Source organism: Pediculus humanus, genomic scaffold (genome assembly GCF_000006295.1).
Source record: "Pediculus humanus corporis 1103172107449 genomic scaffold, whole genome shotgun sequence".
Lineage (NCBI taxonomy): Eukaryota > Metazoa > Arthropoda > Insecta > Psocodea > Pediculidae > Pediculus > Pediculus humanus.
In genome coordinates, this window is record NW_002987070.1 from 92735 (window position 1) to 114233 (window position 21499).

The 21499-nt window shown below is 27.0% G+C and overlaps 5 protein-coding genes across 5 annotated transcripts; 3 read left to right on the forward strand and 2 right to left on the reverse strand.

Annotated features, from left to right (window-relative positions):
* Nucleotides 1–462: 462 nt before the first annotated feature.
* Nucleotides 463–1077, forward strand: Phum_PHUM098430 (uncharacterized protein; the record flags this gene model as incomplete). The annotated part of the gene is made up of 3 exons (XM_002423909.1): nt 463–604; nt 730–814; nt 927–1077. The coding sequence occupies 3 exons, from the start codon at nt 463–465 to the stop codon at nt 1075–1077; spliced, it is 378 nt and encodes a 125-aa protein (XP_002423954.1).
* Nucleotides 1078–1515: 438 nt separating this feature from the next.
* Nucleotides 1516–1851, reverse strand: Phum_PHUM098440 (28S ribosomal protein, putative; the record flags this gene model as incomplete). Its single annotated transcript, XM_002423910.1, has 2 exons — nt 1516–1637; nt 1665–1851. The coding sequence occupies 2 exons, from the start codon at nt 1849–1851 to the stop codon at nt 1516–1518; spliced, it is 309 nt and encodes a 102-aa protein (XP_002423955.1).
* A 1209-nt stretch (nt 1852–3060) lies between these two features.
* On the forward strand, nt 3061–3916 carry Phum_PHUM098450 (Vitamin K epoxide reductase complex subunit, putative; the record flags this gene model as incomplete). Its single annotated transcript, XM_002423911.1, has 3 exons — nt 3061–3227; nt 3378–3487; nt 3669–3916. 3 exons carry the CDS (start codon nt 3061–3063, stop codon nt 3914–3916), a joined length of 525 nt encoding a protein of 174 aa, XP_002423956.1.
* Nucleotides 3917–5221: 1305 nt separating this feature from the next.
* Nucleotides 5222–18538, reverse strand: Phum_PHUM098460 (myosin-9, putative; the record flags this gene model as incomplete). The annotated part of the gene is made up of 31 exons (XM_002423912.1): nt 5222–5503; nt 5607–5879; nt 5967–6134; nt 6221–6532; nt 6631–7013; nt 7097–7643; nt 7718–7963; nt 8058–8136; nt 8233–8486; nt 8589–8847; nt 8936–9309; nt 9400–9609; nt 9703–9829; nt 9920–10174; nt 10276–10393; nt 10482–10569; nt 11605–11660; nt 12259–12406; nt 12507–12686; nt 13800–13970; nt 14400–14549; nt 14629–14748; nt 14831–14968; nt 15803–15906; nt 16213–16311; nt 16396–16459; nt 16537–16629; nt 16712–16842; nt 16937–17093; nt 17571–17714; nt 18332–18538. The coding sequence occupies 31 exons, from the start codon at nt 18536–18538 to the stop codon at nt 5222–5224; spliced, it is 5937 nt and encodes a 1978-aa protein (XP_002423957.1).
* Nucleotides 18539–19949: 1411 nt separating this feature from the next.
* Nucleotides 19950–20247, forward strand: Phum_PHUM098470 (uncharacterized protein; the record flags this gene model as incomplete). Its single annotated transcript, XM_002423913.1, has 2 exons — nt 19950–20076; nt 20159–20247. The coding sequence occupies 2 exons, from the start codon at nt 19950–19952 to the stop codon at nt 20245–20247; spliced, it is 216 nt and encodes a 71-aa protein (XP_002423958.1).
* Nucleotides 20248–21499: the final 1252 nt, after the last annotated feature.

A 21499-nucleotide genomic window follows, 5' to 3' on the forward strand; every position in this document is an offset into this window, starting at 1 on the left:
ATAATAATATTTATTCAAATATAAAAATTGTAAAAATAATAAAGTAAAAAAATTGTAAAAAAAAATTGAACTTGAAAAAGTACAGTTTTTACAATTATGAATTATGTACTAAATGACAATTTAAGGAGGAAAATATTATTTTCATTTCATTAACATTGCAAGCAGTGTAGCCAACTTAAAATTTTAGAATTTCTTGTATTTTAATATATATTTATTTATTAACTGCTATGATTTTTAATTCCATTAATTAAACTTTTACTTTATCAGTTACTTTAATAATACTGATATTTTTATTTATTTATTTTTTTTTTTTGTAAAACATGCGTAAAAAATCTTGACACACCTAATGTTACATATCTCTTAAGTAAATTTTTTTATCAAAAGTTGAAGAGGGGAAATATGAAGTATTTTATCTGTCTCAGTGATACTAAGCACTAGTTGAAAAAGAAATTAATTTTAAAAATGGTTACTGAAGTTCACGTAGATGGATACGATGCTTTAAACGAATTGCTACATTCGTTAAATCCTGAAACAAAACTTGTTTTATATTTCGCCGGACAAGTTAATGATAAAGGTGAAAATTGGTGTCCAGACTGTCAAGCAGGTAAAAAATTATTACCTAATTATAAACATTTTCCGATAACTATGAGTCATGCGCTATCGCTAAAGTAAAAATTAAAATATATTTTTTATTTATATGTAAATATGAACGAATCGATTTTGTTTTAGCCGAACCGATTGTAAAAGAAGTTTTAGAAGAATGCAGTAAAAAAAATTTTACTTTTATTCATGTTTCCGTGGGATCTCGTGAAGAGTAAGTTTTTATTACTTTTCGTTAATAATTTGTATTTATTTATTTATGTTTTATTTTTATTAAAAACTCATTTAATGAAAATTCATCTAACACATAATTAATTTTTTTGTAGATGGAAGGATCCAAATTGTAAATTCAGGACTGATGAGAGGTTTAAACTAACCTCAGTTCCAACATTAATAAAATTTCACTCGGTGGAGCGCCTGAATGACATTGAATGTCAAGATAAAGAAAATATAAGAATGCTTTTTGAAGATCTCTAAAAAGAGTCACATTTTCATTTTTCCTTTTTAATTTACTGTAAATTTTTTTCTTTTTTGAAAATTTTTTTAAAAATAATGCTATAATTTTTTATTCGATACTTTTTAAAACATGTCAGAATAATTTCATGTATAATCTTAAAAATATTTTATAATATATAATATTAAGCAATGAGAACAATTTAAGTTTTTTTTTCATCCTAAAACTTGTGAAATTGTAAAATAAAAATTAATAAATAACTTTAAAAAATATTGAAATAAGTCTGACATAAACAATAAGTTTTTATTAAAAATTGACTACATTACATAATATTATTAGCAATGAAGTTTCGTTATTTCCTATCAAAGTGTCCTAAGCTACGTAATATTATCGTTTTTTAATGGTGAAACGAAAGCAATCTCACAATTTTTTTCTTACTTGTTTTTTTATATACATGACTCCTATGAAAATCTTTTAAAGAGTTTATTTATATCAGAATAAGATATTCTTTTTTTTTTCCCTTCATCATTCGATTTTAAAAGACCTTTAGTTACATCGAAACAATGTTGAAAATTTTTAATTTCTTCTTGACAGAATTTTTCATTATAACCATTCGCTTTGAAACATCCAAGAAGTAATGTCATTTCAGACAGGCAAATCCCAGATGATGAACTAGTATTTTTTTCATTTAATCTATACTTTAATTTCACATCATTGAATTTCTTTTCTACTATAGGAACTTTTAGTGGATTTTGCGGTGATCTACCAGAAGGATAACCAAATCTTGGACATTTCATCCTCAGAATGAAATGTGTATGCTGAAAAGAAAAAACATTAAAAATATTAAAATAATCATAAATTAAAAGTAATAATGAATATACAAAACTTAAAAATCATAGAAATGTAGATGAAATAAAAAAAGTTCTACTATTGCAAAATATAAATTAACTTTAGTATGCAATAAAGTATGATAATTTAAATCTTTACATTCATTAAAAAACATTTTAGTGAGAATTATAAAATAAATAACTTTCACAAATTTTAATAAAATTATTAAATTGTTAACCGATTACAAACAAAAACATATAAATATAGTATGGCAATAAGTAATTATTACTGATTATAAGAAATTTATTAATGTATAATTAATAAATTTAAATAAATTTTTGAATTAAGAATGCCTAAGCAATAAGTTTAATTTCACTCCTTCTTATATATTTTTTTTAAAAGTAACTAATTTATATTTATTAAAAATTAAAATTATACTTCTATACACATATATATATTTCTTATATAAAAATCACCTAATTCAAAAAGTTCACTTAATAATAATAAAATTAACAAATTTTTTTCATTTAATGAAAAAATTTAACAATATTAACTAACGTGCTACAGTGTGGCCATTTTATTTTATGATTTTTTTTTTTTTTTTTAAATAATATTTTGAAACCAAAAGACAAAATTAAAAATAATTTATAAAATAATATTTATACACGTACAATAGTTTTTATTAAATTTAAAAAAACTCCTGCCTGCCTTTTAATACTTTGTAAAAATTTAAAAATTTAAAATGTTTAAAGTTAACCATTTAAAACATTATTCAATTTCTACAACATATAACACTTTAACTGAATCAATTTTTTTTTTTTTTTTTGTATTTACTTGAGGTTATCCTTAAAATAAATTATAAAACTATTTATTTATTTAAAACCTATATCAAAGTTATATTTAATTATTTCCATGAAATATTTAATATAATAATTTATAAATAAAAATTAATTACTCTTATCAACACAATTTTATTATCATTTGCAGCTTCCCATATAATTTAAGGGGAAAAAAAAGCACACACATTGTGAAGATAAGAATTTCAAAAATATCTCCGAAAATTTTTTGTTTTTTTTGTTTTTGATTTGTGTCTTTAATGTTAATCAATTTAAATTTATCGAAATAAATAAACTATTAGATTTATTATTTTTTTACCTTGTTAAAATTATTTTATAAATATGATAATAAAAAATAAGGATAAGTTTTTCATAGCATCATGTGCGGTGGGTTTTATATTATCTTGTTATGCGTTAGCAGTAGAATTGAAAAGTGAAAATGATAAAGATTACAGAGCATATTGCGACATTAATGAATATGTTAGCTGCACAAAAGCATTTTCTTCCAAGTATGCTGACATGATAATAAAACCCTTATATATAAAATAGTAATGTTTTATTATTGTATTTAAAGTCATTTATTTACTAACCTTTTAATTTTAAATGATTTTAGAATACCTTTTAAATATGATTTTAAAATATTATATTTACAATTTCAGATATGGTAAAGGTTTTGGACTTGTTGAACCAATTTTTGGTAAAAATTCAATTTTAAATCAACCCAATAGTTTGGGTGGTATATTTTTCTACCTGTTATTGGCATTGACATGTAAGTAACATCCTCTTCCATCCACCTTTTTTTTAATTATTTACTAAAAATTTATGATCTGAAAAAACCAAGTACAAAAGTAAAGTTTTACACTTTTCAAGTAATTAATTAACTTATGGTTTTAGTTATTTAATTACTTTTGTTTTAATTTCACCTGAAAAAAAAAACAATTTTCCAACAGGTTACAGTGATCAAAAAACCATAATAAAACTACAGCTAATAAGTTGCCTTGTATCCAATGTGTTATCAGTATATTTGGCTTACATATTATATTTCATTCTTCACGATTTCTGCATGATATGTGTTGGAACATATATAGTAAATGCTTTTAATTTATTTTTGTCAATTTCCAAATGGAAATCTCTTTCAAAATCGAATAAACAAACGATACAAAAAACAAAAAATTATGTGAATAGTAAAAAAGAATAAAATGTTAAAAACAAACAAACGATTAATTAAATCATAATTAATTTTTTAAAATTTATTATTATTATTAGTTAATAATCATCACATTTTTAATAAAATATTTTATTAATATTTTTGTTGTAAATTCATAATATATTTTTATACAAAATATAATAAAATTATTTTCAATCAATACAATTTTGAAAATTTTTTTTTTTATATTTTTTTATGAATTTAATAATAATAATATATATATTTTTATATTACTATTTTTTTTTTTTTTTTGATCATTCGAAGGAAAGGACCAAGACATATATTTATAAAAAAAAAAATAAAAAAATTTGATTAATAATAATTTTTTAAAATAGAATTTTTATTTAAATTTGAAAAACTGTAATTTTTATTTACAGATCTTTTCGACTAATAATTCCTTAATTATTTGAAACTTTTTTTTTTTTTTTTTTTTTCTTTTTTTTAATTTAATTATTTATTTAATTTTTTTTTTTTTTTTTTTTTTTTGAAATCAATTTATAAAATTTATAACATTTTTTAATTGGTTATGTAATTTTTTTTTTTTTTTATTTGTTATTAATTTGGATTATTATAGTTCTCCTTCTGGATGAAAATCAAATCTTGGTGGGAACGCCATCATTCCATCTAATTGAGGTCTTGGCGGTCTATGGTGCTGGAAAATTTTAATACATTTTTTTAAGTAATTTTTTAAACAAAATCATTTCATCTTCAACTTGATAAATAAATTTTCCCAATCTTATATTTACATAAAATATTATAATAACACATTGGGTGTCTCGTGTAAAATTTTCAATATGAAGACCAAAGTTAAAGAGTTCATCAAAGAGTTTTTCAAATCAAATCAAATCAAAAAAGAAAATTTCCCATCATTTTTCTCTCAATCAATCAAATAAATAAGATTTAGCTAAAAAGCTTAAACTTTAACAAGGAAGTATTTTTAGGGCACTGAAGCAGCAAATCAAATTTGAAAAATAATATTCAAACTTGAAAATCGGTACTTTTTGGAATGCTACATTCTCGTAACCACATGTAGCATTTGTCATTCGAGGTAATAAAAAGAAAAGAACAGAAAAAGACAAACAAACTTAAAAAAAAAAGGCTAAAAAAGGCCAAAAAAAAAAAGGGATATGCGAAAACAATTAAAACTTACAACTCGGCGTTGGCTTATTATTCTAATGCCAAACGCGATCTGTTTTGTGGTGGCTGTTAAATAAAAAAAAAATTATTTTTAATTCAAATTTTGAGCAAAAATAAAAAAAGTTTGCTACAAAGAGAGTGGTACGAAAGATATTTTGATTAACTTTTTAACTTCGGATTTTTTTTGCCATCGGTACCGGCAAGATGTTGAAATATTACAAGATAATTGTCGAAGAAACGTAAAATTGGTGAGAAATAAAGATTGATAACAAGTTTTGAAACACTTACAGCTGGGCTCAATGCCCTTGGAGCGGATCCTGCTCTACCCTTTTGACGAAATTTGGCAATGGCTTGTTCCGCAAAATCAGCCCTTTCTTCGGCTTCTTCTAATTCTTGCTGTGCTTTACGGAACTTGGCAAGGTTGAGAGCAGCAATTTCTTCCTGCATGATAAATAAATGACACAAATTTATTAAAAACCTGTTCGAGAGTTCTTTCTCCCAGGTACATTTATTTTCTTTTTTGCAAAAAAGAAAGACAACTTACGGCTTCTTCGATTTGCCTCTTGTAGGTTTTGATCTTTTGTTGGAGTTTGTCTACCAAATCTTGCATGCGTTCGTGATTTTTACGATCTTCTTCGGCTTGGAAGCTCAATTCCTTGATTCTTCTTTCGGTTTTCCTGAGGTTCTTTTGGGCATCAGCGTGTCTTCTTTGCTCACCGTCGAGTTCGTTTTCTAATTCTCTGACTCTTTGTTCCAATTTTTGAATGGCTTTTTTGCCACCTTTGAGAGCGTTCGCTTCGGCTTCGTCTAACCTGACCTGTTTCAAAAAAATTTTTTTTTTTTTTTTAATATTATAATTAAAAATTATTATTATTATTATTATTTTTCTTATCCCGTGACGTACTTGAAGATCCTTAATTTGTTGTTCAAGTGCTTTTCTCAATTTTTCTTGAGTTTGAGCATGATCTTGTTCAGCTCTCAATTCGTCAGCAAGGCGAGCGGCATCAACCATTGCTTTTTTGGCTTTTTCTTCGGAGTTTTTAGCTTCATTGAGAAGTTCATCCAGGTCAGACTAAATATAAAAAATTTTTACATTTTAAATTTTCATAATTTTATACATTGCAAATGTATGTTATATATAAAAGGTGCGTTACTCACATGTAAGGTTTGCAATTCCGATTCCAATTTTCGTTTGGCTGCAGACATGCTTGCGTTCTGAGCTGAAAGTTCATTAAGTTGTTCGTGAGCGTCAGAAAGTTCTTGCTCGGCTTGTCTACGACCACGGTCGGCCTGTTCAAGAAGTGTTCTAGATTCTTCCAATTCGTTTTGGAGAGCATTGGCTCTTCTTTCAGCAATGCCAAGTTGTTCTCTGGCATCGTCTCTAGCTCTTTGTTCTTCTTCAAGAGCGGTTTGAACATCTTTCAATTGTTGTTGGTATCGTTTGATGTTCTTTTGAGCTTCGGCGTTGGCCTGAAGAAAAAAGAAAATTAATTCTCAGTACTTTCTTCGGTAGTAAATAAAATTATTTAACGTTTTTAAAATTTTAATTTTTTTTTTTTTTTTGTTACCTTGTTAGCGTGATCCAAAGCAATTTCTAATTCGTTAATGTCAGCCTCTAATTTCTTCTTCATTCTTAGAGCTTCAGCTCTGCCTTTAGCTTCGGCTTCAAGAGAAGCTTGCATCGAGTCAAGAGCTCGTTGGTGGTTCTTTCTTGTGTTTTCGAATTCTTCTTCTTTCTCTTGGATTCGTCTGTCAATTTCTTGGCGGACTTGAGAAAGTTCTAATTGAGCTCTCAATACTTTGTTTTCTTCTTGTTCCAAAGCAGCTTCAGCTTCTTCCAAAGCAGCTTGCAATTCATCCTTTTCAACTTCCAATCGTTTTCTAGCCTTTTCAATTTCGTGGATGTTTCTTCCGCCTTCACCAATTTGGTCTAACAAATCTTTAACTTCATCTGAAGAAAAAAAAAACGTTTTCTTTCGTAAGCACCCAAACTTCAAAAATTCGATGCATTGCAATAAAAAAAAAAAAATTTACCGGCAAGGTTCTTGTTTTCTCTGCGAACAGCTTCCAATTGTTCTTGACCTTCTTCGTAGGCGTTCTTAAGTCTGAACAATTCCGTTGAGTAGTTTCTGCATTCTTTCTGACTGGCATCAAGTTCGGCGGCGAGATCATCAACTTTAAGTTTCCATTCTCCAATAATTTTGTCGAATGCTTTTTGTTTCTTTTCTGCAGCGTTGGCAATGGCAGTGGCTCTGTCGACTTCGAGTTGCAAGTCTTCAACTTCGGTGGCCAATCGTTGTTTAGTCTTTTCAAGAGCAATAACCTTTTGGTTAAGAGATTCGATAGTTTCTTCAGCTTCAGCCAAACGAGCTTGCAATTTGCGTTTAGATTCTTCGAGTTCTTCTGCTCTGGCAACTCCTTCGGATTCGTATTTGCTACGCCACAATTGAGCTTCAGCATTGGCTTTCGAAAGTTGCCTTTGAAGATCAGCCTTTGATTCAGCTTCTTCTTCAGCTTGTTCACGGATATTGTCCATATCGTGTTCAAGATTACGGAATTTACCAAGTAAAGTGGCTCGTTCCTAACAAGAAAAAAATCAATTAATATTTTTTGCAATGTTTTCTCATTCTCCATTGTATAGATTGCATTACTTACCCGGCTTTCTTCATCTGCAAGCCTCTTCATGTCTTCTAACTGAGTAGTCAAAGAAATCTTTATCTTACTTAGTTGAGAGACTTGAGATTCGGCTTCTTCGAGTTGTCTAAGAAGGTCGGAGTTTTCAATGGCCAATTTCTTTTTGGCGGCATCAAAATCATTCAAAGTTCTATTGGCTTCATCAACCTTGGTTTGAAGTTCGTTGTTTTGGTTTTGCAATTGTTTAGCAATTTTCTCTGCGGCAGCCTAAAATTTATCGTTCAATAAAAATTACAATGAATTATTTGTAACGAACTTTTCACGGGACCAATTATAATAATTGAAAAGTTAATCAACAAACCTTTTCATTGCTGAGGTGATCAAGAGTGGCTCGAAGATCGTTTAATTCGGTATAGTATTGAATTTTTTCTTTTTCAGCTCTTAAAAATAAAATAATAAAATTAAATTTTTTTTTTTGCGAAAAATATTCTTGCTTAGAAAAATTTTAAAAAAAAAAAATTTCTTTTGTCTCTTACTTGGCTTTCAATTTGTTGAGTTGGTCAATTTGTTCGCTCATTTCGGCAACAACGTCATTGTGTTTCTTTCTCAAATTGGCCAAAGTACCTTCATGTTGAATGTTAGCTTCTTCCAAGTCTCTGCGGAGTTTTGACAATTCGGCTTCTCTCTTCTTGTTGAGTTCAATTTGCGCTGAAGTGGCACCACCGGCTTCTTCAAGACGTTCGCCCAATTCTTCGAGTTCTCGGGCCAAGTGTGCTCTTTGTTGTTCAGCCTAATTTTTTCAAAAGTGCATATTTTGCAATTTATCGTTTTTTGTTTTTTTTTTTTTAAATCAATCGAAAATAAAGTTTTGATGGGCGAGTTTCATTCATACCTTGGCTCTAGCTTGCCTTTCAGCTTCAACCTCTTCTTCTAATTCTTCGATTCTTGCTTGCAATTCTTTAATTTGTTTTTGGAGTTTTCCAACGAGAGATTGTTCATCTTCAAGCTTGGCAGTGATGGAAGCTAATTCTTTGTCTTTACGTTGGATCGTTTGTTCAAGTTCTTTTTTGTTTCTTTCAAGATCGGCAACAGCTTCTTGAGTCAATTTCAAGTCACCTTCAACTTTCCTCTTGGCTTTTTCAATGTCTCCACTACACAATTAAAAATTTTTTTATAAAATAGTTAATTATTAATTACAACTTTTATAAGAATTTCTTTTTATTTATTATAATTTCTTACCGAAGTTTCTTTTCGCGTTCCAATGAGTCTTCAAGTTCATCTAAAGTTTGTTCGAGTTTAGCTTTGACTTTGTTCAAGTGATTAATTTTGTCTTCAGCGGCCTGGAGTTCTTCGGCTGTTTTTTGGTTTGTTTCACCTTGCATTTTCTTTTCTTTGTTAAGTTTGTTGATGAGTTCATCTTGGTGAGCAATTTCATCATTAAGGTTTCTGATTTGATGATCTTTTGTGGCTTTGTCGGCTTCGGCTTTTTGAAGAGACAATTCGGCATCTTCCAAATCTTTCTTCAAACCAGCTAATTCTTGTTCTAATTTCTTTTTATTTTGTGACACTTGGTTTCTGGCATCTTCTTCTTGTTGAAGCCTGTCTTGCATTTCCTAAAATAAAATATAACAAATTTGTTTTTAAAAATTTTATCAAAAATAATTAAATCCAACGTTTAATTTTTAAATGTATGTGTTAATTACATTCAATTGAGATTCCAAATCATTCTTTTGAGCTTGAAGTTTAGCAGCTCTTTCTTGAATGGATCCAAGAGCTCCTTTTTCACCTTCCAATGAATCGAGCAATTTTTGTTTTTCTTCGAGCAATTTAGAGTTCAAGTTTTCTAATTCCTTTCTAGCCTTTTCTTCCCTTTCCAAGCTTTCTTGAATTTTTTGGCATTTTTCTTCTAATTTCTAAAATGTAAATAAATATATGTTTTCCATTTGATATTTTTATACTTTTATCAAGTTGCACCAGGTTAACAACATTTTAAATCCGATATTTACCCTCATTTCTTCTTCTACGTTAACAACATTAAGCATGGGCTTAACTTTGATCCACAATTTCCACCATGGCCAGGTCCTGAGTTTCAAGTATTTACGCAAGTTACGTTGTACAACTTGTAGAGCCAATCTAAATTTTAAATAAAATTAAAATTAAAATCATTCGTTTATGTTTATGTTTCCCTATGCCTACATCCGTAAATAAGTGAATCACGCGTACCTCTGGTCTTGCAATTTCTTGAAGTTCTTACGACTCAAGTATCCTCTTACGTAAGCTTGCATCCATGTAACGATCTTGCTCAATCTGTCGTCCCTAAGTTCTTCCATTTGACCCAAAACTCCAGCTCTGAAAAATACTTTGGTGTGACCCAATCGGTAGAGTTCAGTATCGAGCCCACTCGCGTTCAAAATGAGTTCGGCACATTTTTTAGGGTCGCTTTCTTTGCTAACTTCTTTCGGGTTCAAGATTTTGTACCTGTTGGAAAATGTCAAATATTTTTGTCAAATTTTAAAAAAATTAAATAATTAACTTTAAAATCATGATTTTTTTTTTCATTTAAATAAATTGATAGGTACCGTAATTTGAAGTCTGGGTAAACCATTCTGTTGGGGAAACCTTTTCGGCAGATACGAATACCTTCAAGTACACCGTTACATGTCAATTGGTGCATAACCAAGTGGGAGTCGATGACACCTGATTTAGATAAAAAAAAATTTAATCTTTCAGGTCGCAACCTATATATATATATATATGAAAAATAAAAATATTTTTATATGCTCACCAGCTTGTTTCATTTCATTGGGAATAATACAACGAACAAAGTGAGGTTGAGTACTTTTCAAAGTAGTCATCAAATTGTTCAATTGTTCCTGTGTAAAGTTTAAAAACAAATTTTAGTTTACATTTTACTTTAAATGTTACTCTTACTCTTGCAAAAAAAATAAAATAAAATTCCTGGATTTATGATAACTAATTTCATAAAGGGTTTTTTTTCTGCTTGTTTTGATTTAAAATTTTTTAAAAAAAAAAAAAAAAAAGGGGGGAAGTAATGAAAAATATAAATTTTTGTTTTTTTTTTTTTTTTTTTTTTTTCAATTTTTCAAAATCCCCTACTACTAAATTTAAATTTCAAAACTTATACGAATGATTTATCATTTCTGACACATAAATAATAAAAATACATAAATTTTTTAAATTAGTTAATATTTAAAAAAAAAAAATAACATAAAATTAGTTTTCTGTCAAAAAAAAAAAAAAAAAATTGGTTACCATTAGTAAAGTTCAGACACACACTTGTGTAATTTTAAATTGTAATTTTTTTTTTAAAAAAAAAAAAAAAAACAAATTTAGCAAATTTAAAAAAATTGTAAAAAATACTCAAATTTATTATTTGGAGCAGTAGCACACATAAAAACTAACAAATGTTAAAACATTGAGTTATGTCAAAAAAAAACAAAAATTTTTCAAAAGTTAATTAATTGCGATTTGAATGAATCAAAGTTTATGACAAAAAAATAAAATAATGAGAAACGAAAGAGCATTTTTTTTTTTTTTTTAAATTGAGTGAAAAACTGAAAATGACATCCTATCAGTGAAAACTGAATTTTCTCATGACTTATTCGAATAATGGATGATGATTTGAATGATTTTAGTCAAAAAAAAAAAAATTTCCTAAATAATTTTTCTTAAGCTGATTGATTGTGCAAGTGAATGAAAAAAAAAAAACTAAAAAAAAAAAAGCCCAATTTAGTTTTGAACAATGCTTGTGTATATATACGTTTGTTTGATTGTCAAAACTAAAAAAAAAAAAAAAAAAAAAAAAAAAAAGGAAAATTTTTGTACACCCAATACTATCTCTAAAATACTATCTCGGTCGTTTTTTTTTTTTTTTTTTTTTTTAATACCTTATATGAAGAAGAAACGGTAGCAAAGCCCCCCCCCTTTTTGCCTCTTCCCCCACCTGTTTAAAGTAAATAGTTTTTGAAACGTATTAATTAATTATTAGTCATTGCAAAAGCAAAAAAAAAAAAAAAAAAAAATTCGGACAATTCTTTTTTTTTTTAGCTTTATGTTTCCCTTCCCTCCCCTCCCCTCCCCAAACTTTATTCGACGAACAAAATTAATCTCATGCGTTTTTAATTTTTTTTTATTTTTTATTTGTTTTAATTTTAAATTAATTGTAACGATCAGGACGATGACGAAACATTTAAAGACAACATTTAACAAAATTTAGGACGATGAGACAAGTTACCCTGTATAAGGCGGAAACTGTCATGAATCCTGAACCCTTTTGCCGCTTACCACCTACACGATGAAAATAAAAATAATTGTTCTTTAAATTTAATTACTTTTTTTTTTTTTTTTTTTTTTTACCATAAGCGGACGTAAAAATTAAAATATAAATAAATTTGTTATTTATGAAAATAAATAAATGATGGCGCCTACATCGATCGCCGATGTTATTCCCGATGCCGAAAAAAATTTGTTTGGGTTTTTTTTTTCCTTAATAATCCCGGAAAAAAATTATTTTTAAATAATTCAAATACCTTTTCCACCACTAGCGGCAGCTGGATCAGCAGATTGTCCAGGATGATCGGCAAAAATTTCAACCAAGAGTTTGTTTTGACCTTTCTTAAATTGATCTACGACGGTGTCGTTCAACGGATCCTTGTTCTTTTCAAGCCATCCGGTAATGTTATATGATACCTAAGTATTTTAAAATAAGAATTTTAATGTTCGACGATTGCTCTTGTCTTGACATGTACCATTAACGAGGTAAAGTTAAATGGGGTTGTAGAATACTTACGGTACCAGCGTAGTGAGCAATGGCAAAGTGACCAGCTTGGCATCCTGGTTTTGGTGGAGCTGGTTTTCTGTAAGGAGCTGATTTACCCAAATGAGTAGCGTTCAATTTGTCTTCAAAAGTTTTGTCGGTGGCTTTTGGAAACATAGATTCTTCTTCAAGGATGGACAAAATACCCATAGGCTAGAATTTTCAGGAGTAAAAACTTGTTAAACCTTTTTGTTTTTTTTCTCAAAAGATAATCTCTAAATAATAAAAAATTGAAAAATTGTTAAACGTTTAGCATCACAGCAATGTAAATTAAAAATAAATGCAGGTATTTTTTATAAAATTACTCCACATTTAATTTTTCATGGGTATTCAGCCAAAGCTAGAAACAAACACATAAACGAAGCATGAAAGGAATCAATTGCTTCAACAAAAGTAATAATTAATTCTGGTAATTCATCCTTTTGAGTTAAATAAGAATTAATTATTACCAATGATTTTTGTTAGCACCATGAAAACAGTAAGCATGAAAAAAAAGTAAAACGAAATCTCTAAATTAGTCAGTTTATAGTTTGTAGGATTAAAAGCTTTTCCAGAGGTTAAATAACAAATAAGGTTTAAATTTATGGTAAAAAAAATACTAGGGTACGCAAAAAACGAATATTTTAACAGTAAAAAAAAGTCTACTAATAGCCTTTTGGAGTCTCAGCTTTGAGAAGATAATAGTCTCAATATACCTTCTCGATAAGTTCTATAGTAGCTACCAAATCCATGCCAAAGTCAATGAATGACCATTCAATGCCTTCGCTTTGGTATTCCTCCTGTTCCAAAACGAACATGTGGTGATTGAAGAATTGTTGTAGTTTTTCGTTGGTGAAATTGATGCAGAGTTGTTCGAAACTGTTAAACTGCAAAATTAATTATGGTTTATAACATAGCATTACACACTCTCTTGTTTTTTAAAGAGTTTTTTTTTTTTTTTCCATTTTTTTCTACTTTTTTTTTTGTTTGGGGGGTAAATTACAATGATGAAGGCACAGAAGAAAATTCATTGGAAGAAAATCATCCAACATTTTAATCTCATTTTCTTGAGTTTTTTTTTCCCCAAATTTGCACCTATGAAGTAAGCAAACAAGTGAATTAACAACAATAATATAATATACTGATCCAATTGTATATTCAAAAGGTTTTAATATATAAACAATATCGATGAAGAAAAGGTGAATGAATGAAACGATGCTCAATACGTGGCAGGCAGGCAGGCAGGCAGACGAAACGAATCTTCTCTTGATTTATTTTATTTTTTACCTTTTCAATCAATTCAATGCAAGCTAAAAGATCCATTCCGAAATCAATAAAAGCCCATTGAATGCCTTCTCTTTGATATTCTTCTTGTTCAAGAACAAACATGTGGTGATTGAAAAATTGTTGGAGTTTTTCATTAGTAAAATTGATGCACAATTGTTCGAAACCGTTGAACTATACGAATAGTAATTAAATTTATTATGCGACTGGTATTATGAATTTAAAGGGAAGAAAATCAACTTTTGCTGTAGTTTAAAACAAAAGGTATTATTGAATGAGGACTCAAGAAATTGTCGTGGAAAATGTTCAAAAAGATAATAAAAAAAAAAAATAATAATAATAATTTCTGGACAAATAATTTCGAGATTCTGGAAAAAAAAACAAACAATGAAAAAATCGCAAAATGTTTTCATTCTAGCAGCCACATTATGTAATTTTCTTCTCAGGCTGAAAAAAACTAATTTTAGGTAAAAAAAATTTCAAATCGTTGGAAAAATAAAATATTTGTCTTCATCCTTTCGCCCCATTTTCTTTTTTATACTTTTTGTCAAATTAATATATTTTTTTTTTTCTTTTACTTTTGTCTCTTGGCGAAATACTTACGTCGAAAATTTCAAAACCGGCAATATCCAATACACCAATGAAGTGTTGTCTTTTTTGTTTGGTGTCCAAGGTTTCGTTACATTTCTTCACGAGCCATTTGAATAATCTGTCAAACATGGCCTTTGACATGGCACCGACAGAGTAGGAAACCTAAACGCATTAATAAAAAAAAAAAAAATCAATATCTAGCGGTAATAATAAATATATTTTATAAAATGCGAGAGCGTACCTGGTCCTTGTTACGACCTTGGGTGACGAATTCATTACCGACTTTGATTCTGGGTTTCAAAAGATTTTTGTACAATTCATCAGTTTGAACTCCCAAAAGCTTGGCTACACGGTCACCTTCCTGAATTTGCAAAAAAAGAAGTTTTTAAACAATTGTCGTTGTTTTAAAACATAAACAATTTGATAAAAAAAAAAAAACATACCTCGGTACCGTCAGCTTCAGCTTGTTCTTCTCGTCCTCTTTGTTTAAATTTCATTCCACCCATGTGCATAACAGCGGCTGTAATTTTATAAATGTCATTCTTTTCTTCTTGGGTGAAACCCAAAACGTCAAAAGCTTGCTGTAATTTTATTATTATTATTATTAATTTATTAAGTTCATTTCCCACAAATTTTCAATCATAGAAATTAAAAAAAAAAAAAAAAGTTCACGTGGTACACACAAGGTCAGTAAATCATTACAAACGCAAATATTTTTTTATATTTTTTTTTAGCAAAAAATGAATTGATAATGATGACTTACATCAGTAATTAACATTTCTTCACCATCGTCTACTCCAGGTATTGCTGTTTTTCCTTGAGAAACGAAGTGATAATCGTTGATGTTATTTGAAAGGAGGCACATAGCTGAGGATAAATAATTACATAACATGACTTTCTGTTTTAAAAGGTTTTCGTCATGTACAAAAGAGTAACTTTGACAAAAAAAAAAAGGTTTTTTTTAAAAAATCCAGTAAAAATAATTTAAAAATTTGTCGTTTTTCTTGTCGTCGACATCATTAATTAATACTAATAATAATAAAAAAACACAAAAACTACGTGAAATGTCCTCATGTTTCACATAATAATAACAAAAAACAAAATTTTATACCTATGGTTTCACCACATTTGTATTCATATGTGGTATAAAAAAATTATAATCAAGTTTTTTTTTTTTTTTTTTTTTTTTTTTGAAATCCAATTACAAAAGTTACAATATTAAAAAATCAAAATTTTTTTGAAGTATGAAGTATGAAAAAAAAAAGGAAGAAGCATCCGTCACATTTTTTTGTAAAAGTCAAAATACTTTTTTTTTTTTTTCGTGAGAATGCCATCAAATAAAACTACGGGGGAAAAAAAAAAACAAAAAAAAATTTTGAGACACGTGAACTTTTGTCAAGTTTAACTTGACTTACGTCAGTAAGAATCAATTCTTCACCATCATCGACATTAGGGATGGTGGTTTTTCCTTGGGATACGAAATAATAATCCTGAATGTTATCCGAAAGGAGACACATGGCTAAATAAAGTAAAAAATTTTCCCATCAAAAGGGGAATAAAAAAAAAACAAAAGAAAATTACATTTTAAATATTTGAATGATTTTTTTAAAAAAAAGTTTCTGAAAAAGAAATTTCCAGATACCAGATATACCGACGGGGAAGAGAAAAATTATTTTCGTGGCTCCAGACAATTTGTACACTCAAATTTAGGTAGTAAAAAGTTTTCATTTTAATTGTCAATACCTATCTCTTAATGTCCGATAAATTATTCCAAGGTTCCATGTTTTTTTTTTTTTTTTTTTTCAAAAAAACTCTTTTCACATACCTTTCAAACCGGGTACGGCTCCAGACATCATTTGGTAGAAAATGTGGTAAGATCTTTCCAAAGATTGTTGGGAAATTACACGAGCCTTTTCAAGCAAATCTGAAAAATTATTTCATTAAAAACAAAATAATTATCATTTGCCAAAAACTTTTAATACATGTTTATATGGTTAAATATAATTACATGTTTCGATATCTGCTCCAGCAAGTTTTCCAGAGGGACCGAAGTGAATACGAATAAATTTACCCTTTAAAAAAACATAATGACAATTTTTAGAAACTAATGACGGTGACGTGGGAATAGAAAAGAATTCGATCAACTTACAAATCTGGAAGAGTTGTCATTACGGACAGTCTTAGCGTTACCAAAAGCTTCCAGTACCGGATTGGTTTGCACAACTTGATCTTCCAAGTTACCCTTTTGAACAAAATTTTTCGTTTTATTATAATCCAGCAGCTAAAAGTTGAAAATTTTTTTTGTTTTTCTTTTATAAACTTACTTTCTTTGAACCTTCATCCTTTTTACTTGTACTGGCACCAACGGTTGCAAAGTAAGCAATTACTTTTTTCGTGTTTTCAGTTTTACCTGCTCCAGACTCTCCAGTGATAAGCATAGATTGATTTTCACGGTCTGAAAGTAATTAAAGGTTTTGTTTTTGTTTTAATTTCTTGTTTGACATCAGGTACTTTTTGAGAGTAACGAACAACAAAAGGCACAAACTTACTGGTCAACATGTTTACGTAGGCACCATCAGAAATGGCAAAAATATGAGGAGGAACTTCGCTTCTCCTTTTACCTCTGTAAATCTTAGCACAACGGTTCGTGTAAACGGGGTACCTCTTGTAAGGGTTGATGGCGACACAGAAAAGACCAGAATATGTCTAATTTATAAAATAAAAATTTTTATCATCATTAAATTTAATTAATTTAATTAGTAGTAAACGAAAAAAAAAGGTTTAAACCGTTAGTGTGGTTACACTCACATATCTTTTTTAAAAAAATAAAAAAAAAAATTTAAATAACGATTATGGTTAAGTACCACCATTTTTTTTTTTTTTTTTAATGTTACAAATCAAAAATAAGTCTGTCCCAGTGACTTATATTTGGGGGGGATTAAACAAAAACGGTTTTATTTTAGAGGTATTTTTTTTTTTTTTTTGAGAAAAATTTCAAAGTGCAAAAGGAAAATAATTGTTGAAGGTTTTCATTTCGCAACCAAAGCACAAGATTTTCGGCTTGATGAATTTGCCTTTTTAATCATGAGCAAATGAGTAACGTAATGTTGCGAATGTTTTCGTGAAAAACTAACAAAAAAAAAAAAAAGAGTGGAAAGATTTCCTATGGTCTCTGGGACTTACGTAAATAAGCTTATGATAATATCTTTGCTTAAGATTATACAAGACAGACGCGTCATTAAGATAAGTTAAGTTGGACATATCTTCACATTTTTCATATTTAGGTGGGTTTACTTGCGCCACTTGATCTTTCTTGAATTGTTTTTCCTATATTTTAAACAAAAAAAATTTTTTTACATTTATCTGGTTTTTAAATACTTACGTAAATAAGTTTTGAATAATATCGAGATTTTAAATTATGTAAAACAGCGGCTTCGTTTAAATAAGTCAAATCGGCCATATCTTCGACTTTTTCGAATTTCGGTGGATTTACTTGACCTATTTGATCCTTTTCAAATGTTTTTACCTGATCAAATAAAATTCTATTAATTAATTCTCTGATAATTTATAAATCAAAAAATTTTCTAATCATTTGAGTCATTTCATGTTTTCAACGACAAAAACAAAAACAAAAAATTATAACGATATTATTTTTAATTTTTTAAGAACGTATTGAAAAAATCCATAAAAAGTTATTGCGAATGATGATTTCAAACTTTTATTTACATGTAATTCGATCAATTTGAAATTTTGCCATTTGGCAATTATTATTATTATTATTATTTTGTTTATTTTTATTTTTAAATTTAGCTCTGAGAATTGTTATAGTTCAAAAAAAAAAAAAAAATTTTTCCTATTCCCGTCGATTATAGAGTAACCTAATTTCGATATAAAAAAAAAAAAAATGAAAAATCCTTTTTCGAAAGGGTTATACCATGACCCACCTCTCCGCCAGGAACAGCGACCGTGACCATATCTCCTTTTGTGGCTTTGATTTCTCCCAGCACGTAGCCCTCCGCCGGATCTGGGACCCAACAGGCTTTTTTACCATCGTATGGTTTCGATTGATCGATTCTCTTTTGTTCGAGAGAAACGTACAAATATGGAGTGGGATCGGGATCCTCTCCTTCTTGTTGCACTGGTTTCGGCATTTTTAATAATTATCTAATATATATTTATATATATATATATATATATATTTTTTTTCTGGCAGAGGACTAACGGGCTTTTTTAAGGAGTTTATAAAGCCCAAAACCCTTCCTATAAAAATTAAAACACAAAAAAATAAAATTTTTTAAATAAAATACTTATTATTACTATTATTTAATTAAAACTAAAATAAATCCTAATTATTATTTAAATTAATTTTTATTTTAATTTCCAAGTGCTCTTAAGTTAAATTTTTAATAAACTAAACTTTTTTTAATTAATAAATATTAAAATAATTATTAAATTATTAATAATATTCTATTTTATCTTTTCTAATTATTTATTTATTTATTTAAATTCTTCATGATATTATTTTCTGATGAATAATTTTCAAATTTAATAACTTAATTATTATTATTGATTTGTTTTTTTTTTTAAAATTATTTTTAAAGCCATTTAAATAAATAAATAAACTCTTATTAAAATTTGAAATCTATTTAAATAAAAAAAAAAAAAATTTTAATAACTTTTTTTTTTTTAAATTATTATGTACTCATAAAATTGTTTTATTAAATTTTTTTAACGTTTATTTATTTATTTATTATTTTAAATTATTTATTTATTTATTATTATTTAATTATTTATTTATAAGGCAAAATTAAATTTTATAAAATTTTCAGTTTAATTTTTTTTTTTTTTTTTTTTAGTAAATTATAGAAAATCATCATTATCATCATCATCATCATCATCCTAACAATTAAAATCTTTTACTAAATTTATGTAATAATTATGTACACGACACTCAGTTTTATTTATTTATTAAATGCTTTTATTATAAAAATAATTTAATAATTGTTAATTAAATAAATATTAATTCACTTATTCGTTTAAATTATTAATTAAAGGTAAAAGAAAAAAAAATTGATAGACAAAAAAAAAAAGCATAGATAGATAAAACGCGCGCATCCATTTTTTTTTTTTTTTCTAGAGATTTCACCGATTTAACCGATCACGAATAAAATTACCCTAATATAAATTATTATATAATTATAAATAATAATAATTTAAATTATTATTATTAAATATAAATTATACAAAAAAAAATTAAATTTTTTTTAAAAAAAAAAAGAAAAATGAGGGCCTTCGTTATTACTTATTCACTCTACGTTCACAAAAAAATTAAATTCGAATAACTTCACTATCACTAACGTTTTTCAGCAGCAAAAAAAAAAAAAAGAAAATTTGAAAATTTGAAAATCGAAAAAAAAAAATTTATTCACGTAAAAAAAAAAAAAAATCCAATTGAATTTACTAAAAAAAAATGAACTTAAGAACACTTTTTTTTAAAAAAAAAAAAAAGTATTAACGTATAATGAGATAATAATAATAATAATAGTTTTTCATAACTGTCACATGGATGAGGTTTTGAAATTCAACGAAAAAAAAAAATTAATTACGTGCTTTACACTTACGTTTGAAAGGCTGTCTGTCATGAGAGGTACGGAACCAAGCAAATATAAATATCTGCAACGTGATCCGGGTTTGTAAAACCTCTCGTGATTGGCTCTCGTAATCGACCAATCAAATGAGGTTTTACAAATTGTTTTGATCTACCATTTTAGGTGGAGCGAGGTCAAAATGCAGACGGGGATCTCGAAATAGTCTTAGTAGAGAAAGCAATGATGGAAGAAGAGCTTTCAATGGTGACTAATGGCTCGCATATTAGCGATCACAACGTCATCGACTCCGACCTTGATCTCTTAAAATATTTTTCATTACGATTAAGGAATTGGGACAATGAACTTATTTCCTTATTAACTTCAAGTTTACCCTAAATTAAGGGAGTATAATTAAAAAATAATTATTTATTTAATTATTATTTTAAAAAAACGGAGTTTTCATTTAAAAAAAAAAAAAAAATCAAAATTTTTATTTTCTTTCCACCCTCCACCCTCCCTCCTCCCTCAAGCATCCTTCATTTAAATTTAATTTAATGATTTTGCTATTTGGAATTTATGAGAAAAAGACCAAAAAAAATAATAATAACGATTCATTCATATAGTTTTTGATATAAAAATATATTTTTTATATTAATAAAAAGAAAAATAAGACATAATTATTTAAATGTGTGTAATTTTTTATTTTTAAAATAAAATTCTATTAACAATGGCATTTAGTAAGCAAATCGTAAGATTGGGAACAAAAAAATTTAGTTTAAAATAAAAAAATAAAAAAAAAAAAAAAACATAAATAAATTAAACCGAACACCAATATTAGTTTTTGGCAACACTTTTTTTTTTTTTTTTTAAATTGCCTTTTTTTTTTTGTGGCATTCGAATAAGTTTTTTTTATTCTTTTTCGTTTTACCACAGAGTATAAAATAAAACCGTTAAATTTTTTTTTTTTCTTTCTTTCTTTCTTTTTATAAATTACCATAAAAATTTAAATTTAAATTTAAAAAAAAAATTTCATTAAACCGGATAATTTATTTGTTTAAATTTTTTCTTAACTTACCCAAATTCAAATTATTTAAAAAAATAAATAAATAAATAAAATATATTAGGAGAATGAAATAGTAATTATAATACCGTCGGATAATTTAACGGTCAAAATTTTAAATTTAATCTATGGAATAAAATAATCGATTTGTTCAAATTAATAATCAAAATTAAATTTCAATTCGAATTTTATATTTGTTTATAAAAAAAAAAAAACCGAGTAAATAATTATGTGATAATTGAAAACGATGGGGATTTTTAATTTTCAATTTAAAAAAAAAAAAAAATTATTTATTTTTAACTTCCACGTGTATTTTTTTTTTGTTTTTTCAAATATTCATAGAATTTTTTTTTTTTTAATGGTACTAATAATTTTTTTTATTAAATATTATATTTCCATTTATATAAATTAAATTCTTTAATTTAATCTTTAGTCAAAATAAATAAATAAAAAAAAAATTCTAA